Source organism: Apis florea, unplaced genomic scaffold (assembly GCF_048593485.1).
Source record: "Apis florea isolate Af1SG1 unplaced genomic scaffold, ASM4859348v1 contig_3793_pilon, whole genome shotgun sequence".
NCBI lineage: Eukaryota > Metazoa > Arthropoda > Insecta > Hymenoptera > Apidae > Apis > Apis florea.
The window spans coordinates 1,094,367-1,116,615 of record NW_028256856.1 but is presented as its reverse complement, the minus strand read 5'-3'; the positions used below and the strand labels follow the sequence as shown (position 1 = coordinate 1,116,615).

At 39.5% G+C, this 22,249-nt stretch overlaps 2 protein-coding genes across 19 annotated transcripts in view; one reads left to right on the top strand and one right to left on the bottom strand.

The window, feature by feature from the left end:
• Positions 1–1,340: 1,340 nt before the first annotated feature.
• Positions 1,341–22,249, bottom strand: part of LOC100866861 (cytochrome b5) — a 58,780-nt gene continuing 37,871 nt past the window's right edge. For 2 of the 13 annotated variants that reach the window (XM_086915567.1, XM_086915571.1), the window contains 7 exons: positions 10,577–10,686; positions 10,185–10,442; positions 8,325–8,653; positions 7,061–8,049; positions 5,949–6,036; positions 5,442–5,715; positions 1,341–3,264 (listed from right to left, as the gene is read on the bottom strand). In XM_086915567.1, the coding sequence (XP_086771693.1) occupies positions 2,823–3,239 (417 nt within the window). In that variant the 5' untranslated portion in view covers positions 3,240–3,264; positions 5,442–5,715; positions 5,949–6,036; ... (2 more) ...; positions 10,185–10,442; positions 10,577–10,686 and the 3' untranslated portion in view covers positions 1,341–2,822. Of the gene's footprint in view, positions 3,265–4,202; positions 4,565–5,441; positions 5,716–5,948; positions 6,037–6,365; positions 6,532–7,060; positions 8,050–8,324; positions 8,654–9,649; positions 10,014–10,184; positions 10,443–10,576; positions 10,687–11,976; positions 12,159–12,265; positions 12,580–12,608; positions 12,969–22,249 lie in introns of those variants that run through there. The other 11 variants (XM_086915570.1, XM_086915566.1, XM_086915568.1 and 8 more) reach the window with 11 other exon arrangements.
• The window catches only part of LOC100866746 (junctophilin), a 43,731-nt gene continuing 30,959 nt past the window's right edge, over positions 9,478–22,249 (top strand). For 3 of the 6 annotated variants that reach the window (XM_031918884.2, XM_031918883.2, XM_086915563.1), the window contains exons 1-3: positions 13,089–13,497; positions 14,380–15,055; positions 19,085–19,296. In XM_031918884.2, coding sequence (XP_031774744.1) covers positions 14,742–15,055; positions 19,085–19,296 — 526 coding nt within the window. In that variant the 5' untranslated portion in view covers positions 13,089–13,497; positions 14,380–14,741. Of the gene's footprint in view, positions 9,616–13,088; positions 13,498–14,379; positions 15,056–19,084; positions 19,297–22,249 lie in introns of those variants that run through there. The other 3 variants (XM_086915562.1, XM_086915560.1, XM_086915564.1) reach the window with 3 other exon arrangements.

Here is a 22,249-nt window from a genome sequence, read left to right as displayed (position 1 = left end):
ATGGGCGTAAACGAAACATCACGTTGCGGGCAAGCGTTTCGAAATAATGAGAAATAACAAGATAAAAAGACGTAGCGTTGTAAATGAGCGGTTAAGGAGATAAGAAGATGTAATAAAGATAAAAATGGAAAAAAAGAAAAAAAGAAAAAGAAGAGAGAGAATCTACGATGGTAACTTATGTAGACGCATTATTATACTCCGATATAGAAAATATTTTTCTCATCATGGTGTATTATATCTCCATTATTAATTCCCGTGAATGTTGATCTATCTCCTGCCCGAGATCGAGGACGCGCGATAGATGTAACTTAAACGTTTCGAAGGCGAGACGAAGGCGGAGAGAAAAGCAACGTTCGTGAGCGAAGGAGAGGAGAAAAATAAAAATAAAAAAGATAAGAAACTAAGCGCATCGTTAATATCGTTCTGTCGGTACCGCGTTCGAACGAGGAACTAAACAAGCTGAAAACCGCTATGTCGTATTGTATGTTGTGTATATTATGAATGTTTAGAGGACCAAGAAATATAATGTACCGGTGTAAAAAAAAAAAAAAAATGTGACTATCTTTTATTCCCTTTATCTTCCTTTTCGTACTTTTCTCTCTCTCTTTCTCTCTATATATATATGTATTATAAATGGTTAGGACAGGATTCATAAATTATAATAATTCGTTCCTATTCTAACATTTGAGAATATAAAAATTTTTTCGAGCAGCATTTCTCGAGAAATTAGATTGATTTTCATTTATATATAATGTAATCTTATGTCGAATGTACAAAATAATTCACAGATTGTTCTTTTATTATTAGATATGCAAAAGAGTTTTGATTTTATTCGATTTATTCACAATTCCGAAGCATGGATAATAACTCATTAATGAATTATTCTGCATTATAGAACGCGATACGTGCACTTTTAACCGATACATATAGAAAACTGAGGAGGAGTGGAGACTTTTAAGCGTGGAGAGAAGGTAAGTTGGAACGGTGTAAAATGATCACAAAGGCGTGACTTAAATATCTTAGGTCGAGATCGCAGACACGGTGTCTAATTAAAGAATGAAACACTTCTCGCAATAACCCGGACAAAAGTGTATTTACACTCAATTGGGACAATGCTCGCGAGAATTGATTTCATCGAGTTTACGTGCCTTCACTTTTGTGAAAAAAATATAATTAAGAAACGAAGGAAAATTGAAGGATGTAAGGAAATTTGAGTAAGAAAAAAAAATTGAGTAAAAAGAAGAGAAAAAAAAAAAACTAAGATTTTTCAATGAAAAATTTGTGGACAGATGAAAGCAAAAGGAAGAAATAACGTTGAGAATCAAATTCAACTGTAAGAATTATCATACAGACAGAATAATTTATTAGCATGCTCTTTTCTAAACATTCCTCGATATCATCTTTCACTCATTCAATAACCGACTGAATTTCCAAGTCAATCTAATAAGATATCCGTGTTTGTAATTACCAAGAAAAAAGTCAGTAATGTCGCACAAATTTTATCATTATAAATCAATCTCTCCAATACCATTTCGAATTATTGTTCCTGTCACAATTAATATTCCGGGGCGACAATTTGACGATGAGGGATAATTAAATTTCTCTCGTTATGCGCGTTGAAATAAAGATCGCCACCAATTAAGTAGAGAATCCCGCGTTTTCTCTCGATTATTGCACCGATTAATCGGGGATATTGGCTCTCTATTAGCGGTTCGCCAACGGAATGATAATCAATAGCCGATTCGTTATCGCTATTTCGATTCCACTTGCGCTCTATCAGCGAGAGAGAAAGTGTCTTAATCGTCGATCTCTATTTTGTCACGTTTTGTTTGAATGTACGATAGTCGTGATTCGGAGAAACGATTATTTAACATGCTTCATTAATTCGCGTGTAGAGTATTTCTGTTCGAGCTCGGTTGAAGCCGATGCGAGATATAAATATTATGATGCGAGAGAAAAATGAAACGAAGAGAATAAAATGTAATTTAATTCACGAATTATCAAAAGAAAAAAAAAAAATGTCACGTTTTTCAATCGAATGTGATACGAACGAAGTTGCAAGTCGTATCGATGTCATCCGTGATCGGCAGTCAACGTATTAAGTTGCATTTTCTACACGATAAGTAGTAAATATGAACAGCTAAAATGCGATAAGGTATAGTATGACGATAAAAAAAGTTGCAATATCAATTCGCATATAATTATATAATAACGAAATAGGAAAAAAAAAAAAAAAAAAAAAAATACAAGAAATATCAAACAATAAAATATCTCGAACGAAACGATTCTAGAATTCTGATTTGTATGCAAAATGAAATATCCATATTATTACTCGGCACGCTTTCTTCTCGAGATATCGATTTCGTAATGAATTTTTATGAGAATGGAGGTCTGCGTCACAATGATCTTGCTTACTTTCATCATTTCATTCAGCTTATAAATATAAATGTAATCGAATGTAATATTAAACATTTATCGTTTCTTATCGATTAAAAAAAAAAATGCCCAAAAGACGAAGGAACTTGAAAAACTTAATATTACAGTATAGTTCGTTCGATGTGCAAAAGGGACGGCAACGATACGGATCAAATCCGTGATAAAACTAAACGTATTAACACCTTTTACCACTTTAATTCGATCCCACCTCGGTTTCCACTCGTATCGATCATTGTCCACATCGTCACGATTGATTAAACTCGCGCCAATTTTTAATTGGAATTAACGAAATTCAGATCGAATTCAAATTTAAAATCATCTTCGAGCACACTTAATACGGATCAATCATGAAAGAGTTTCCTTAAGTTAATCCAAATATCGAGATATTAAGATGCAGAAATTTTCAGGCCGTTCGGGACACGAAAGATCCTCTCCTCGACCGGAAGTTCACCGATGAGGTACCTCTTTAAGCTGTGAATCGCCGCGGACGAGTGTCCAGTGCCGATGAAGGCCAAGGTCGCGTCTCTGCCAGCGTATTCGAGTATCACGTCGGATCCACCGGGATGGCTTTTCAAGAAATCCGTGCAATCGTACACAAAATCTCGAATCACGATCCAACAACTGTCGATCGTATCGTGCCACGCAACTTCGTTCAAATTGATCGTCCTCGGCTCGATCAAATTCTCATCCAGCGATTCTTCGCCATCCAATATTCGTCGATTCGACGACTCCTCCTTCTCGATGATACTCCGTTCCTCCAACTCGAGAAAGCCTTCTTGCTGGGGCTTCGCCTCCAGATCCATGCTTCTGGTTGTGATTTTCCTATTTCTGAAAGAAAATAACGATCGACGAAAACAAATTGTAGTGAATTGCGAAATTCAGTGTTACATCACTGTGGAAATAGCTGATAAATCAGCTGATGTAACGCGTTTGATTTTAGAAAGAGAAAAAAAATTATCATTCAAATAACACATGCAATTCGTGAATAATATGAATAAACAGAAAGTTCACGCGGAAAAAGATAAAGCGAGAGAAATTGCTCTCGTAAGATAATAGGTTAAATCAATTTCACGTCGCCATTTGCCTCCATCGATATCGCAAGTGCACACGTCTTGATCAATTACCGTCCAATTATACGTCCAAATGAAAATGATCCTCGAGAAAGGGAAAAATTTGATTTCGAGATTAAAGAGGATCTCTGTTTCTTCCTGATAACATCCAAAAACGAACTGTCACTCCAACGATCGTGAAATTTAAATAATAAACTCTATCGAATTGGAAGGTTATCGAATTCTCGCTTTTTTAACAGGTTTATAAACGACAAAATTTTGTACTCGTGATCCACTCGTGAAATCGCGTGGATTGTTGGCAAAAGAAAAATGTATTAGGAAATGTTTTTATTGGGATGATGCCGAGATTGATTTGGAACGATCGAATTCAAACACACAAAATTCGAGACTAAATTTGAGAAAATTAAACGAAACGATATAATAATGGATGAAAGAACGAATAAGATTGATGGAACGGTACTCGTAATCAAATTAATATCTAAAATTAAAGCAAAATTTTATCACTCGAGATAGGAATAGCAAATTCGACGTTCACTCGATTTTACAATTCCGTATATCGAGCGGAAATTTTAATATTATAATGCTATTATACATTCTTTAAATATTGCACGAACAAAACTTTTTCAAATTCGCGAAGAGATAGTTTACTAGTTATCAGTTTCTAGAACGTGATATATCGATAATAAGAATGATTACTTTTGTTCTTCCTTCCAATTATCTTGTATTTTTCTTCACTATCCGAGCGACGAACTTTTCATCGAAGAACTTACACACGGTACTGAAGCACCGTCGAGAAATCAATTCTCCCCTAAGTGAAAGGAAATCTAATTCTATTACCGGTTGAAACCCGATGCATAAACTAACTGTTCTCTGATCGTGTATTAAAAGATTCTTCTCTGTCGATTCAATAATATTATTAGTCGAAATATTATAAATAATTATTTAAGATGCTATTATTAAACATTTTCTCACTCGTTTAATAAGAATCAGCAATTTTAACTAGATAAATATATTTTATCGTAGGCTTCGCTTTTACTAAGAAGCTGAAAGTTATATGTATTTATATGTTGTATTATAATTTTTAATTATATATTATAAATTGATCACTGATTGCGAAATTGAATTCTATTTTAATATCATCGTGTATTTTTTCATTTTAATTTTATGGCAAAATTTAATTGTATAAGTGTGAAAAAATATATCTAGTCTGAAACTTAAAAATTAATTATTTTAAGAAAAATAGCTTGGTAATATAATGATATTCTAATATAATAAGATGCAAAAAACACAATGATAAATAAAATAAAATATCGTTAAATATGATGATATGTTATTTTTTTTTTAACGAATCTACGAAAAATAATTCATACTCAAGGATAGAATTATTTTTTTAAATAACAATAAACTATTAATTTATTTCGACTTTTAACTAATAGGAAATATTAAAGTTGAAAAATTTACGTTAAATTAATTGTTAAATTATGTACTGTAAAAAGATTAAAACTAAATAAAATAATCAAATTAATTAAATTAAATTTAATGAATGAAAATTTTTTTATACTCAATTTTAATATTTCGATTAAAGATAAAATTTAGATGAAATACTAATTTTGATGTCCTGTACGATTGGTCATGCAGAGCACAAGAAATAAAATTTCATCAGATGATAATAGAGGTAAGGTAGAAAATAGATTTATCGTTTATGGAATTTGATGAATACCATTAGAAATAAAAAATAGAATAGATGTGACATCTTATGGAACTTTACATCACTGATCTGAAATACCGACCTCAAAAAAGCTATCTCGTATGTCACTTAACGCCATCTAACCAGTTATAATATAAATACGTATACAAAATTAAAACGTTAAAAATTATAAAATAAAAATCTGTGCTTATATTTCATAAATAATGATAATAATGTTTATTTCTTACCTCTTTGCATGATGGATAATTGTCTTATTTTCTTGAAAGAATCACTGATTCTATACCGAAAAACGAACATTTAAAATAAAAAAATAAAAATAAAAAACTATTTACGTTTCCATTTTTATCGTATAATATCGGCGAACAAACACTGATTCTAATTTCGCGTATGATTATTGTTATAATTAAATTCACTTAACACTTATTGTTCTAAAAAAATACGAAATATTACGAAATAAACACTGACTCTATCGACCACATTGCGCGTGATCACAAAAATTTTCTGAAAGAAAAATTGCGTTAATAGAAAGATAATTAAAATAAAATACCTTTACGTTTCTAAACATATGAATTGAAAATTCGACGACGAAAGAATAAATTTAATTTATTTGCATTAAAAAATGTCATCTAACATATTCGAAAATTAATATATTAGTTACTTAACGAGTATATTATTACAATCTAATAAAAAGGAAAATAAAATATTAAAATTTGACAGGAAAAATTAAACGTTACCACTTTTTCGATCACGTTGAATGGTTGTTAGCGTCCATATTGAAATTTTTTCTCTCTTTGTAGATTATCCCAATAATCAATCGATAATCTGCACAGAAGATAATCAAATTTTTAGAATAAATATATAAAATATATGAAATTAGAATCAATTATATTAAAACAAAACAATAATCATACTCAAATTCCATATAATTTAATTATTCTATACAAAAGTTAATAATATTTTTTATCATATTTACGATATTAATAGAAAATTAGGTTAATAAAAGAAAAAGGTAAATTATTTCTCAAAAAATAATTAGATATAATAACATTCGATAGATTATCGAATAAATATAATTAATTGAACAAAAATATACAAGAAATAAAAATATAATTACAGAAATAATATATTACGTAGTAATATTAATCACGCACCTGCGAAACGAAACGTCCAAACGCCACGACTTTCAATAGTAAAATGACGCGTCGAAGATTTGTTCGGAAGCAAGAAATCAAAATATACGTCGAGCATATATATACATATATAAACAAATCATCAATTTCTCAGAAAGAGAATTATAAGAAATTTTGAACGTAAAGTCGAAACAATAACAGTACGAATTGAATGCCCGAAGATACATTTACAAAATATATGTGAAATAAAATTTAATCAAAAAGATTTAATCTACTTTTATTTTTATATATAATATAAATAAAAAAAAATTTATAATAATTATTATACATTTTTTGTATAATAAATCAAATTTTATTATATTTGCATTTGAAAGTAATGAGTGCATAACCTATTACACGTTTGAAATAATTAAATGATAATCTATATAAATAAAAATCAGAACCATGAAACAAATATATAAAATTGGAATAATATTAAAATAATTAAATTTAAATCCGACTTCAGATGCTTATAACACAACTATATAATATTTATTACAAACTACTGATGAAATGACTAATTGAAAAATATGCGAACAATAAAGAAAAAACTCAAAAGATAATTGAATTTTGATATAATTATACTTGGTAAATGATTAAATACACATAAATAAATTAAACAAAAGCACTACAAGTTCATAAATTATATTACAATATCAAATTTCACAATTATATACCTGAGCCGGTGTAACACATCCTCTCTTCGTGATTCTTGATAGTAAACTGACGCCATATATGATTCGTCTAATTACTGGGCCTTAGCAGCTTTCCGATTGGCTGAAGCGACACAGTTCTTATTCATTTCAACCGCGCGAAAATTCATATATAATAGAATATATTTCAAACGTAGATTTCTATATATATTTTTAAAATTTTACAAAGACACGCTAATTAAAAATGAAATAAGACTAGATTATTATAATTAATATGATACAAAAATTATTAAATCAAATTAAGATAAATTAAAGATAAGAACTGAAAGATAAAACTGAATATTTAAAATAAAAATGGATATAAAAGAAAAATGTATCTAAATTAAAGGATACTAAAACATGACGAAAAATTATTAAGCATTTCGTTTAATTATTTAATTTTTTAATAATTAATCTTATTTATATCTATATTAAAATATTCTAACTTTTATTTTATGCGAAGAATAATCACAAAATAACCATAAATAAGTTTATTCGTTAATATTTTTTTAATTTGATTAAATATAAAATAGAAATCTATTAATTATTTACTAGATTTTTTTGAATAAAAATTATTTTTTAAAAAAAATGTTCTAAATTTGATTCAAATTTTATCTATACTTTTAATCTTTATTCGTATATATATATATATATATGTATATTTAAACGATTAATTAATCACTTGTGTTAAAAGAAATGCAACTTATCGTTTGAAGATACATTGGCACAGCAGTAATTTCTTATCTATCAATATTAATCATGAAATTACGTATTAAATCTCGTAAATAATAAAATAAAAAAATCTCATAAAACATGTATCACATGTATCTTAAACATAATAAAATTCATAGGTAATTTTAAATTATAGAATAAATGGAATATATTTGTGAAGAATAGCGTCAAACCGGAACTGATCTGATCTTTTCTCATCCGGTAACCATAGCTCGATGGGCAAAGTCGATAACAACGGCTATCTGTAAAATTCAACGAATATTTTAAGAAATGATTTAAATATTATAATTTTCAATATTCTACTAATATTTCGTTAATAATTTTATAACTACGTTATAATTTATCATTTTTCAATTCAAGATTTATTAATTTTACAAATAATTCCTTTTTTAAATTTATTAAAATTTATCGTCCCAACTTTTGTATTTGATAAGAAAGATTGTTAAATACATAAAATGTTATATATTTCTATCTTACCTCGATATAGAGAGATACAAGAGAAGAAATATAATTCTACCTTTTATTTGAACGTATAGTTGCATAAACTCACGGGTGACCCGTTTCTGTTGTCGAAAGTAGAATCTATTGAATTTTACGAAGCGTATTAGAGAAGTAGTTGCCTTCGATTTTCCGGTAAATGCTGCCACACCTCGATTTTCCATCCAGTGCGCACATATTCTACCCTACATTCAAAATCCATGTACTACATGGATCGTCCGACATGCATGTAAATGTGTTCCATCATCTCTCCTTATTCCATATTCCTGTTTGTTGTATATACTTCCGAGTGCAGGACTCTTATCGAATGGGGGATTTCTCGAATTTCTCGGAAATTCCGTTCGATCTCTAAAACATTTTAAAAAATTCTCTTTATTTAAAAATGCTCGGTAATTTCCAAACTTCGAAACCTTGCAAAACCATATTCTAAAATTCTCTTCTAAATTTCTAAATTTATCTTGAAATTCGAAATTCGAAATATTCATTCAATAAGAAAATAAGAATTTGAACGAGAGCTAATAAACACTTTATCCAAGTTTAAGAGATCTATAACAATCAGATTTCTTTTATATATTTCTCGAAATTGAAAAAAAAAAAAAAAAAAAAGAGAAGAGAAATCGTTCAAAACTCGTGGACGGATTTCGTGGATCACTCGAGGAAATCCCGCTCGAGCGAGGCGGCGCGAGCGGCGAATCGCGGCCATCGGTATCGAGCAGCGCATGTGCCCTAAAGAGAAGAGGGTCCGACTCGAGGCGCCACGACGCCGGCGTCGCACGGCGTCGAGGGCAGCGCCGACGGCTCACCGCGACGAGGTGGATAGTCGCAATCATGCCACCACCCTGACGCGCGTCCCCGTATCCACGGTGCGTGTACGTCGACGGCGCAAAGGTGGTAACCGACTATATATACATATACATACACACACATACACACACACATACATCTCCGCAACAAAAAACAACGTCGAGTAACGATCTCTCGACTCGTGCAACGCGACACGCGAGTAAACCGGAACTGTAGGCCTTCTCGAGAAGAAGAAGAAGAAGAAGAAGAAGGAGGAGGAGGAGGAGGAGGAAGAGGCGGAGGAGGAGGAGGAGGACGAGCAACGAGCGGAACCGTGACACGACTACTACTACTACTACTACTACGGTGCACGAGCAACGAGCACGAGCACGGTGTGTAGAGCACGATCGAAAACAGGGGAACAGGGGCGAGTGGACACCGGTGCGCGGAGAGGAAGGAAGGAAAGCAACGATCGACGCGACGACCACGGTGGCCCTTCGATGCGAGACGCCTCGAGGAACGGCACGGTACACACGCACGCACGCGTATATATACACACACCATCATCCTTCCGTATTTATCCTCGACGAGAATTCGAGACTGCCGAGAGAACCGTGTCACGTTATCGACGAACGGTGTGCGATCTGGTCGAGTGCGTGTGCCGCAGGGGGATTGCATGCGTGAATGCGGTGTGGCGCAGCTGCGCTTGACAAGTGTCGTCGTGTGCGGGACACGTGTGCGGAAAAACGCTCAACGTGTTTTTCCACAATGCGTTGTGCGCGACACGTAGAGAGAGAGAGAGAGAGAGTTGATAGAAAGAGAGAGAGAGAGAGAGAGAGAAAGGAGTTTTCCTTGATGGAAAACTGCACGTGTCGAGCTAGCCGGATCGATCGACCGGAAGTGCGAACCAGAGAGAGAGAGAGAGAGAGAGAGAGAGAGGGAGGGAGAGAAAGGAAGAGAGAGAGAGAGAGAGAGAGAGAGCTTTGAACCGTTCGCAACCGGCGATGGTGTGTCGTGGGTGTGTTGTATTCGCGGAAAAAAGGATGGTCGCGAGGAATGATCGTGGAGAGAAGAGAAATTCGAAGGTGGTTCTAACCTCGCTTCCTCCTTCTCGATCTCGCAATCGGTGACACAAGCGGCTCGGCTCGCTCGCTCGCGCGCGCTCAAAGTGTACGCTCTAGCTTCGTGTGTCCGCTCTATTTCCGTGTGTTTTCTTTGGTGATGCTTGCAGCTGCGCTCTTCGCAACCACGGTGATTTTTATCAAGTATTTTTGGGTCGCGAGTTGTTGTGCCGGTTTTCCATTTTCCAACGGCTTCACCGTTCCTTTCCATCCCAACGATACTTCTCCAGTACCTGTATATATTTTATACATACATATATATACATATATATATATATAGAGTGATTTGTAAATATACCTCAAGAATGAATTTACGCGGTGAAATAAGTGAAAAAACGCGTTGTGCAAACGCGTGTGTCCCACATACCTTCGGATTTCGGGTCACGGATGATTAAAGAAAATGTTCTCGCCACCGCGATGGTCTCGATTCGTCGTTAAATTTTTACTCTCCTCGCGTTTAAAGGTGTAGAATATCCTCTGCAAAGGAAAGGAAAGAAAGAGAAATAAATTTGAGAAATTAGAAAAGTGAAGTGAAAAGGATTAAACGCGCGATCTTCCTTATATTATTCTCTTTAATTAGAAAATAAGAGGCGGACGAAACTACTCGTTTCTCCTCCTCGAGTACGAATTAATCACTGTGCACCGTGGATCACGAATCAAACGATCGTTTCTCTACGATCAACATCATCTCCCCTCGCGTCGCGTTGTCGTGATTCCTCAGGTGCTCCCATCCCTTCCCGCGTCACAGACCGCGTGATGGTCGCGATGCTACAGGCGCATCGACATAACGAGTGATCCGTGATCGAGGATTGCGCGACGCGATTCGCAACAGACATGCGTGGAACTCGTGGAGTTTTCTTTTTTTTTTTTTTTCGTTTTCGAAAAGCGTGGGGTTCTCGATCGAAGAAAAAGATCGTCGAAGATTTTTTTTTCGGTGGAGGAAGAGGACGAGAACGAGAGGGAGCGCGCGAAATTGGCACTACGGACGATCGTTCGAAAGGAAAAACGATCCTCTAGGAGGAGTTATTTTAATAATGAGGGTAGACCGCCGCTTTGTACCGGCTCTCTTTTCTTTTTCTCCTTGCCCGCGCCGACGTGAAGCGTGTGAGCATCGTGCACGCGCGATTATTTCTCGCCTCTTGCGTGCAACAATAGGCCACATCCGGAGGGGATCGATTAATTGATTTCTGTTATATAAAAAAGCGAGGCTCGTCCTACGAGGTGTTCCACATCCTCGATCATCATCATCTCCTCTCGTTCCTATCGTACGTTGACATCGATGGCAATGTAAATTCTAATAAATTCAAGGAAGCCTAGTTTTCGTTGGCTGGAAAGCGAGTGACCGACATCGCGTGTGCAGCATCAAAAATGCAGCTCTATATATATATATATATATATATAACATATACACACGTGGTAGGTATAGTCGTGTCTCTTCCTCGATCAATCGTTCGAGATCCACCGTTTCGATTCAAACAACAACGGTCGTATTCTTTTACCGGTTTTTCTTCTTTTTTTTTCCCTGTTATCTGTAATATATCGAGATCCTCTCGATTTCTTCCTTTTCTTCCAACGAAATCGCTTTCGACGAAATCAAACTTCCCCGAATTTCGTTACACGTGGAACGATATGCTCGGATGAACAGGGAAGGTACACGTAATTATTGATATTTCTCCTTACGCGTTCATTCAACATTGACTCATCCGAACACGTAAGCTTCTCCCACGTACGAATTAGTAATCGTGCAAATCTGAATGGAACACTCACCCCGTGATAATCTCTATTCGCGATTATAGTCTTGTTTCCCTTCGATTCGTTCGCGAATTGTAAAAACAAACGAGCGTCGATAAAATTTTCCACGTATCTCGATTCGGCGAGAAAATTTTATTTCCAAGTATCGTTAATTTTTACGATACACCGCGATGATCGAATCATATCGAATCATCCTTCGAACCAACTGTATCCCCTTCTCCTCTAAAAAAAAAACCTGTCATCACCGCGCACGAAACGATCGAAAGAAGGAGACGAAAAGAAGGAGAGAGAGAGAGATACTTGCATCGAGATCGAATCAGGGCCCCGTCAAATCGTCGCCGATTTTCCGCGAGTGGCGGCGGCGCGAGAAACTCCTACTATTTATAAACGGTTTGAACCCGGTCGCATTGGCGAACCTGTGCGGCCCGCTCGAGCTGCCGCCTCGTGGGGAACAATTCGCCACCCCATGGTAAAAATAGAAGCTCCTAGCCAGCTAGCCGAGAAGCTCGAGGCTAGAGCTCGAGGCGGCCGCTCTAGCGTCGTCGGCCGGTGAATCCGTGTCCAGCCAGGCCCGGTCCACGCGGTTCACCCCTCGCGATGACGAGCTTCGTCGTCTTCGTCGTTTTACATTTTCCAGCTAGCAATACCTTTCGCTCCGTTCTTTCTACCCTCCTCGAGAAAGAAGTAGTTTTCATATCCTCTAGGATAGGATGATAGGCTAGAGAGAATCGGTGTGCAATAGACTCGTCACGAAGTCTAGTGCAATATTTTAAGACCGCATGTAGGAAGAAGAAGGCGGGCTGATTCACGCTGGTTCGTAGGAGGACCAGGGAAACAGGGAGAATACCGGTGTTCCTTCTTCTTTTTCCTCTTCCTCTTCTTCCTCTTCTTCTTCTTCTTCTTCTTCTTCTCCTCGTCGGTGGAGACGCCGAGCGGGGGAAGGCTAGAGGAAGCGAGCGTTGCGCGCTCCTCTATCGGACGAGCTTTCGCGCGTTCGTTTCGACGACTGGCCGAGGAGGAACGAGGCGCAAGCACAGGGCCGGGTGGATAGAGGCGGAGGGAGAGAGGGACGGAGACAGACTGCGCGGCGGAGGGAGATGGAGCGAGAGAGGGCCACATTCCGAGCGGATCACGGATGCTTATAGAAGCGTTGCGTAACGGCGTCAGACGGACGGCGAAACCGCGGCTGCTGTTCTGCCCGTCGACAACTTTCGGGACAAGTTCGACGAGTTTCGAAAAGTTTCCTCTCGCCCCGGCGCCCAGCTCGCTGCACAGTGCGTTTCAGCCTCGCGATCGGAGTGTGGTGGCGCGTGGTGTCGTGCACCCAGTTCTTCTCGTCCCATCCATCGATCCATCCATCGATCGCGCCGCATCCTTCCGACCGCGGAGAGGAGGAGAGGAGAATCGTGTCCCTCGTTTCCTCCTCCTCCTCCGAGAAAAACCAGCTGCTGCTTCGGTTTAAGGGGGAAAAAACGGGTGCGCGCGAGTATATAAAAGTCGATTCTTCTCGAGCTCGAATCGACCTCGACGTTCGAGGTATAAAAGTGAGAGGAGCGATCGAGCGAGTGAGCGAGAGAGAGAGAGAGAGAGAGAGAGAGAAAGGGAGAAAGTGAGAGAAAGTGAGAGGGAGAAGGAAGCGAAAATTATCGACGAGTCGTTATCGTCGAGTGGTGGTAGCGATGATGATGATGGTGGTGATGGTGGTGGTGGTGATGGTGGTGGTGACGGTGGTGGTGGTGGTGGTGGAATAGCGAGCAGATAGTGTGCGGTATCGGGAAGATCTCTACCGGGTGTATCGATTTCTTTCTGCCCCCCTCTTCCCTCCCCCCTCCCCCCGAGTTTAGCAGTGTTTCAAGGCCACGGGGGGGAAGCAGCCGCTCGAAAGCGGTTTCGCAGGGGGTGGCGAGGGAGGAGGAGTGACGCCGCCGATCCGCGGATCTTGCTCCGGCTCGAGATCTCGCCGCTGATGACGAGATGATGTTTCTCTCTCTCGGCTCTGTCCCCCGTCACTGTCCGACCAACGCCGACTAAAATTAACCCGTGTCGAATCCTAGAGCGTTCTCGTCTAGCCTCGGTTCGGGCTGAATCCCCCCTATTTATAGATCGTACACAAAGAAGAAGAAGAAGAAGAAGAAGAAGAAGAAGAGGAGGAGGAGGAGGAGAAGGAGGAGGAAAAACCGTATCCTTGACATCCAAAATCGTCGATCGGTGAAATCGATATTTCAAACGGCGAGCCCCTCGACCCCCTCCCTCTCTCTCTCTCTCTCTCTCCTCCCATCCCTGTTACAACGCGTGCGAATTCTTTTTCTTTCCCTTCTTTCTTCTTCTTCTTTCTTCTCTCTCGAGGAAAAGGAGCGGAGAGGAGTGAGGAGTGAGAAGCGCGAGTGAACCGGGTGTCGTTGTTGGGTGATATTGCAGGGGCAAGAAGCGGTGGGAAGAGGAGGACGACGGGAGGAAGAAACGTGGAGGCGGATGGAAGAAGGAAGGATGACGGAGGAGCGAGGTTCGACGGGAAGGAGGCGCGTGTGCGATCTCTGGTAACGGGCCGTCGTCACCAGGAGGAGGAGGAGGAGGAGGAGGAGGAGGAGGAGGAGGAGGACGATAACGAAGACGACGAAGACGACGAGGACGACGGCGACGAGGAAGGGCGAAAGGAGCGGCGCGTCCACGAGCAGGAGCGCGATAAATAAAGGGGGGAGTGATTGCGACGTGGGTGGTGGGGAGACGAGTTGGTGGTGGAGGAGGAGGAGGTGGAAGAGTTGGAAGCGGTGTCGAGGAGGATGCAGCAACAGCCACAGTCTGGCGAACAGTCCGGGGCGCCGAACGGGGTTGCAGGTGGCGGCCAATTGCCGCAAACAGGTGGTGGCGTAAGCTCGTCCCAGGCTGGAGCGACGGGTACGGCCACGGCGGGGTCGAATCGAGCCCAGGTGAACGGCGGGAGATTCGACTTCGACGATGGCGGCACCTACTGCGGCGGCTGGGAGGACGGGAAGGCTCACGGGCACGGGGTGTGCACCGGGCCCAAGGGCCAAGGCGCGTACTCGGGAAGCTGGCACTACGGGTTCGAGGTCTCCGGTGTCTACACCTGGCCTAGGTGAGATCAAACTTTCACGCTCACTCCCAATCGAAAGCTCTTTTCCCTTCGATCCATCTTCCAATTTTTTCGTTTCGTCTGTTCGAACGAGAGCTGCAAAAACAAGATTCGTGATCCTTCTCGACGGATCGAGCGAGCTTTTCCCTTCTCCTTCGAGAAATGCAATCGGTTCCGAAGAAGAGGAAGAGATGGGAGGAGGCGCGATTCTGAAACGGCGTCAATTCGAGATGAACGGGAGACCTTGACACGTAGACGCAGGTGGGGAAGGGCGGGAGTCCTGAAAGTGGGCCACCGAGTGCAAGGACAACGAGTCCGGGTCACTGGGAGCCGTTTAGGACCTAGTTCACGGACGCCCAAATTTCCTAGCCAGGACGAGAGGAAAGGGGGATGATAATCCGATCGAATTCTCTTCCCTCCTCTCCGAACGATCCCCCCTTCGGGGATGATACTTTTAATCGGAATTGGATCTCGTCCAAGGAAAGTTTTACCCTCTTCCTTTTCTATCCCAAGAACGAAAATGTATTTCTGCGAATATTCTGAATATAGTATATTTTAAATATCGTTGAGGAAATTTTTCATGCAAGTTTTTTCATTATCATCAGGGTGGTGCGCGATAAAACGTTTCTTTTAGAAATTCGTTAGTTATTATTCGCGGATGAGAAATAATAGAAACGAGTTTGTATTTTTATATATATATATCTCTCCTTTCTACCGGATATAGCGCCAACTATATTTGATCCGTCGTCGATCGTTCCGGAAGAAATTCTGTCACGCAGCTTTAAATAGTCCAGTGCAACGAGAGCTCGTAAATATAAGTGTTATTAACATCGGCTGACACGCGCTCGTTTCAACGTATAGGGGAATTGACCCACATTTTTATGTATTTTTAGTACCATCTTCATCAATGGGAACGTGAGATTAGGACGAAACGTCGCCAACTCTTTGTCACGAGCGTTCACTTTCTTTCCCTCGCGTGAAACTTTTTTTCAAAATTTCAAATTTCTTCGTCGAAAATCAATTCTTCTTATCTGTGCGTCACTGTGATATTTAGAGAATTAGATAGGTCGCTGCGAGGACGAATCGTTCGGAAATAATCTCTGAATTAGGGAGAGATTTTAGGTAAGATTCGGATATAATAGGTCATGTGGATGCATCGATGCTTCGGATTGTCCAAGAATATCGATATATTGCCAGTGCGCGTCGAATGTTATTAGGACAACTATCCCAAACATCCCAACTGTGTCTGCCCATCTGTGTGCACTTGATATACATGATTAGAGATGTGCATCTCCGCTTAACCTTCGAAAGGAGGAAATTTTCGAACGAATCGGGTCAATTCCGTTTACTTTATCCGACCTCCTTTTAACCGTTCGTTTTATTTTACCTTTCCATTTTGACGAATCGCTTAAAAATCTTTTCCTTTTAAATTTTATTTCTCCAAGATATCTACTTTCTTCCTTTTATCTCTCCTAGACGATACAATTTTATTTTATCGTGCAAATTCGTCGAATAAAATTTCTTATGTTAATGCATTCGAAAAGATGTAGGATGATCCGAGGAAGAATTTTCAATATTCGATTTTCTTTTCATATATATATATATATTTTTTATTCGTTCGGTACAATTGTCGTATCATCAATACGCACAAATATTTCCAATTTCGTTGCATTTTTCATAAATGTCTTTTGCATTTATCAAAAATCGATATTCAACCATTCTCTTCGATTTTTTTGAATATATACGAATATATAGACAGAGAAAGAGAGACACACAAATTCGACAATTTAAGCAGTAGACAATGTAAGAAGACATTTATTTTTCGAAACATTAAGATTTATTTTAGAGTTCGATTCGATTGAAGATTGTATTATTAAAATTCTTCCCTGTCGCGAAATACGTGAAACGAAGAAGAAAATGTCTTGTGCGCGATATCGATCGAGCAACGACATTAATCATCCATGTAACAATTACACGAGAACACGTAAGTGGATTCGAGGGCAGCACGTGACAGAAAAATATTGCTCGAAAAAATGTTGCTCGATCGAGCAAAAGTCACGCACGTCGAATATCGTAATTGACTCGTAAATACCACGTTTTCACCTCACCGTCTTAATCCCTTCGTTTATTCTTAGACCCGGCGTGTTAATCTTTTACGACACGACGACGATCACACCGAGAGAATCTCATCCGTTTTCGTCTAAAATTATTCCGTCGATCGATCGTCTTCCCTCCCTCGATTCTTTCTCCCAACTTTCTCCTTCCTCCTCATTCCTTTCCTCGAAATCGAGGAAACAAACAATTAATCCAATCCTGAAGGATTAAAATAATAATATGGATTAAAACGATTATAATAAAACCGAGAAAAGAAAAGTTTAAACCCGATACTCGTAATTCCACGATTCTTATCATGTTCGATCATTCGATAACAAGGATCGCGTTATTAATTACGATTACTCGTATTCGTCCGTGAAATCGTTTTGAAATTACACTCCACCAATTAACGGATATCAAACAATCCTCTCTTTCTTTTCTTTCCATTCTCCAAACGGTTCGATCGAAGATGGCGAGAAGATTCGGGGAAGGGGATAAAGAGCACAACAATGGAAACTCGTGTGCGACCACGTATCTGGGCCGAGTATCCCGGCGTGTTTCGTTTTCGTTTTCAAAGTGGAGCAAGGTCTTCGCCGAGTCACGTTTTCCTAGGGATGAATTATGGGCCCTGGCCCCCGATGACGAGCATCCATTTCGATTATTTTTATCGTTGGTGGTTTCTCGATGCGAAACACGCAGCGCGTCGTAAACATTTCCGTAAATTTGTTTAATTTTCTCGCTCGCTTTCGAATACGATTGCTTCGAAATTTGGAAAATTTTATGGGGAGAGTTGTTTGGTCGAGGTAGATTTAGGAATTTTTATTCGAGATGAGAAACTCGCACATGATAACAATATATTGAAAATGATCGATCTAGATTTGATGCGAGATCTTTTTTACAACAATTTTCATAGTCGCTGCGACATCAACAAAGGATTGCACGATTTTTGACGCATCGCGTTAAATTTAAAAATTTCCTAAAATTCTCTCGAATTACATCGATTACAAATATCGGTGGACCAATATTTTCACGATTAATCTCTCGTCAATTTATTTATTTACTTGCACTCCTTGGAAACTCGACGTGTGCTTATTCTTCGAATCTTCCTTCGGCAATTTTCAATCATCCGTGTCAACCGTGGATTAATTAAAACGGGGAGTTGTTTACAAGCGGCATCGTCGAGCCGTAATTCCTTGGTAATTCCTGTTTCCTTCCAACGATGAATCCAAGAAGAAAGAATATCTCATCGAGAGTTTTACGCCTCGATAAATATTCTAATTGTGACGTTAATAATGGCACATTGGCGATTAGATGGAACATATTCTTGGAAATGTCACGATCATCGATAAAAATGTTATAGGAACACTTTCTCCCGCGAACGTTGTCCATAAACGCTTATTATTTTTTTTCGTGAAAAGAAGAGAGACGATGCTTGTTGCACGTATGAGAGAGAGAAGGAAAAAGAATTTGCTCTCAAAGGAAAATTGCTGCTTCGAAAGGATCCGTTTCTTTCCTCCCTCCTCGACGAGAGGATTCACTCGTGCGAAACGTGTGAATATTCGAAAGAAAACCGAAAAGAGCGTCCCGATAACGAGTCCTCCAGCCTCTCTTCAAAACTCTCCTCTCTCTCGATCCAAATTCCCGACCCAAGATTCCTCTCTGTAGCTTCCGATTATTATTTTTCATCAAATTTATACAGAATAGATTCGAAGAATAGATTTTCTTCCACCCTCGCTCCACCGATTCTATTATATTTTTCCCCAATTTCTATCTCTATTCTCCTTCAACAAAGCACCACCTTCTTTTCTCAAAGGAAAGGCAAAGTTTCAACCAGAAAGAAAGCAACAAGTATCCCACCGTTTAATCAATTAACCCGCGGTGTTAATCGGGGGGGATGTTTTGAAATCCCGCTTACGAACGATATATATGGAATTTCAGCGGATCGGTTTACGAGGGCCAGTGGCAGAATGGGAAGCGGCACGGACTCGGCATGGAGACCCGTGGACGTTGGATATACAGGGGCGAGTGGTCGCAGGGATTCAAGGGTCGATACGGCGTCAGGCAATCGACCACGTCCACGGCGAGGTACGAGGGCACGTGGTCGAGCGGTCTCCAGGATGGATACGGTTCAGAGACCTACGCCGACAGTGGTGAGTTCCGCTTTAATCCGCGTAGAGATGGAAATTTTTCGGATCCTTTCGCGCGTGGGCGGGGATATAATAAAACTCGTGAATGGATCGCTCTCCATTTTTACCCTCCCTTTTCGCCTCGATCCTTTCCCGATTTTTAAAGGGTTTGGATACACGCAACGGTATATGTGTGTGCGCGTGTGTCGAAATGTATTATCCTATACGGATAAGATCGCGGATCGTGTTCATTTCGATCACGATTTTTGGAAAGGAAGGAAGGAGGATTTGACGAGAGAGCTATCCTTCCCCTGTTGTCAACTCCACGGCGATCCATCGATTTTTCTTTTCTTTCGAACGAATTTTTGCGTTCAATCTCAATGTGGGTTATTAATAAGCATTTTAATTACTAATCTGTCTGCAAGAGACACGGTTCCTTTTTCGCACGAAATCGGGCACCAGGCCAATTTGGCCGCGCGGCCAACGCAACCGGCTATCGCACCCTTCTCACCCTCGTCTCTTTCGTCGGTTTAACAATCGATAAACAAAAGCCTCGATCGAATCCTTTATTTTTACTCTTCTTCCGATCCTTCGCTTTCGGGATTCTCGTCTCGGGATTTTCGACGTTCTGGGAAGAAATATTCGTTGGCGTGGCCAACGATCCGTCTTCACCTTCGTAATTCCGGCTTTTGAGGGTCCTATCCCCCCCCCCCTTCGAGTTTTAAGGTCACGTGTCCTAATTCATTCCAACAATACGTAACTGTAAACGCTGTTGCGATTTAAAATTTGACAATGAGATTTAATAACCTATTTCAGATTTTTAAAAGGCGAGATTAAAGTGGTTAGGTTAACAAAATTAATCTTCGATATCGATCGAAATTCGTTCGACGATTCTTCACCGTTTTCGAAAAGTTTGTCAACTCGTAGAAATACGAATATCCTTCTCAAATTTTCTACCTTTTTAACTCGGTGAAGGCCAATTTTCAAATTTGTAGAATACGAATTTCAAAAAAATATTGGAAACCATATTCACTCCGCAACGCCTTGTTCTCCAAATCTTGTTTGTACAGAATTTCTATTCGAATTCTATTTTTTCTCAAAAGGAGAAAAAAGGAACGATGATTCGATGATTCTTCACGAAAGAACGTTTCCAAAGAGCGAAGCGATCGAAGCCAATATCAAAATTAATTTCCCTTAATTTTCATCCCTCGACTCACACAGATACAACATCCTCCTCATCTTTTTTAACTCGATCTCTTACTTTTTAATCCTTTTAACTCGACGACCGTTGGAATCTCTCTCAAATTGAAACAATAAATAAATCCGTTTCCTCCCGTGATTTACTTAATACTCATTTTCTCGATCCATGGAAACGGACAACTCGTGAAACAACTTTTCGGCCGCGATGAGACCGCGTGTGACTCACGTTCCAACCATTTTCCCCGCCGTTTCGAGCATCCGACCCCAAAAAACGACTCTGGAAAAACGAAAAACGAAATATCGATGATCCATATAGGTGGCAATCGTCCCAGAGATAAGAAGAAAAAGAAAATCTCGGATTTCTCCCCTTTTCAAAATGTTTGAACGAAAGTGTTTTAAAAAGAATATTATCTATCCTTCTCCAGAGAAACGTATTAATATCGCGGGCAATTTGAGATTAAAAACGATGTCTATCGATGGCGACGATAAATCACACGACGATGAGTCATCACATCCATCCAACCGCGATACAAATATATCTCTCTGAAAAATATCCAACGTGGACGCGATTTACCACCACCAAGCTTCTCTGAAAATAACCGAATTATCCACAGAAACGAAAACGTGGAATGCGCACACCGGTGTCATTTGAAATAACAGAACAATGTGTATAATTTTAGGTTATGCCCGAGACGAAATCGATATCCGATCGACCGCTCCTTTCGAACAATCCTGCAATGGGATGAGCAGACTTCCCTTCCTATATATATATATATATCGAAAAAAATGACTCTCTCTGCCGATTCGAGCATTTTAATCATATTTAAATATCGGTGTGAGCATGATAGTTTTTAAAAAATCGGTAAAGATAAAAATACTAAAAGTATGAATATGATAGAAACGCCGTTTGATGCGATTTTTCGTGAACTTTTCTTCCTACAGCCTCTTGTGTTTCTTCTCTTGCTTTGTCTTCGATCCTCAAGGAGGAGGAGGAGGAGGAGGAGGAGGAGGAGGAGGATTTCTTTTTTTCGGGGGGAAATAAGAGTTAATCTCGTTGCCAAAGCGGATAAACCGAACCGAATTTGGAAGCGAATCGCGCCCCGCTACTTACTTACGACGGCGTTGCTCGAGATCGATCGATAGTAGCCGCGGGTGGGCCACCACCGCCAGGGATTATCCTGGATGAAAATATATGATACGTGATTGCGCGAGTTACGAAATCGTTACGCGAGGAAATTACGTGATCGTGCGACCTTGGATCCCTTCCTTCTAATATATTATCTCAATTTTCTTCGCGGTAGAACGAATGAAAAAAATCGTGCGTTTCCACAACGAAAGGAATCGTCTCTCGCCATCCTCGATTATTAATTTCACTCTAATCCTAGAGCTAGAAGGAATAGTAAAAGGAATAGTAAAGAGGAAGAGAGCAATGGAGGAGGAGGAGGAGGAGGAGGAAGAACGACTTAAAACTTACTTCGGAAAGAGGAGGAAAAATTCTGGGAGAAAGGAGCGGGGGAGAAGCAAAACTTTCTTCGAGAAGTGAAGAAGTGAAGAACAACTGGAAGGAGATGAAAAGTAACGGTGGATTCGCAGCGAAGTGTTGAAAATGCTGGAAAAGGAGAGGAGGGAAAAGGGAAGGCGAAGAAAATGGAGGAGGGGTGGGGAGACAAAGGATGGAGGACGAAGGGGGGAGGGGGAGGGAGGAGAAAGTAGAGGCGGGTGCAGATAAGTTTTATTGCGTTTCATTTCGCCCGCTGCACTTGAGCGCTTTATTTAG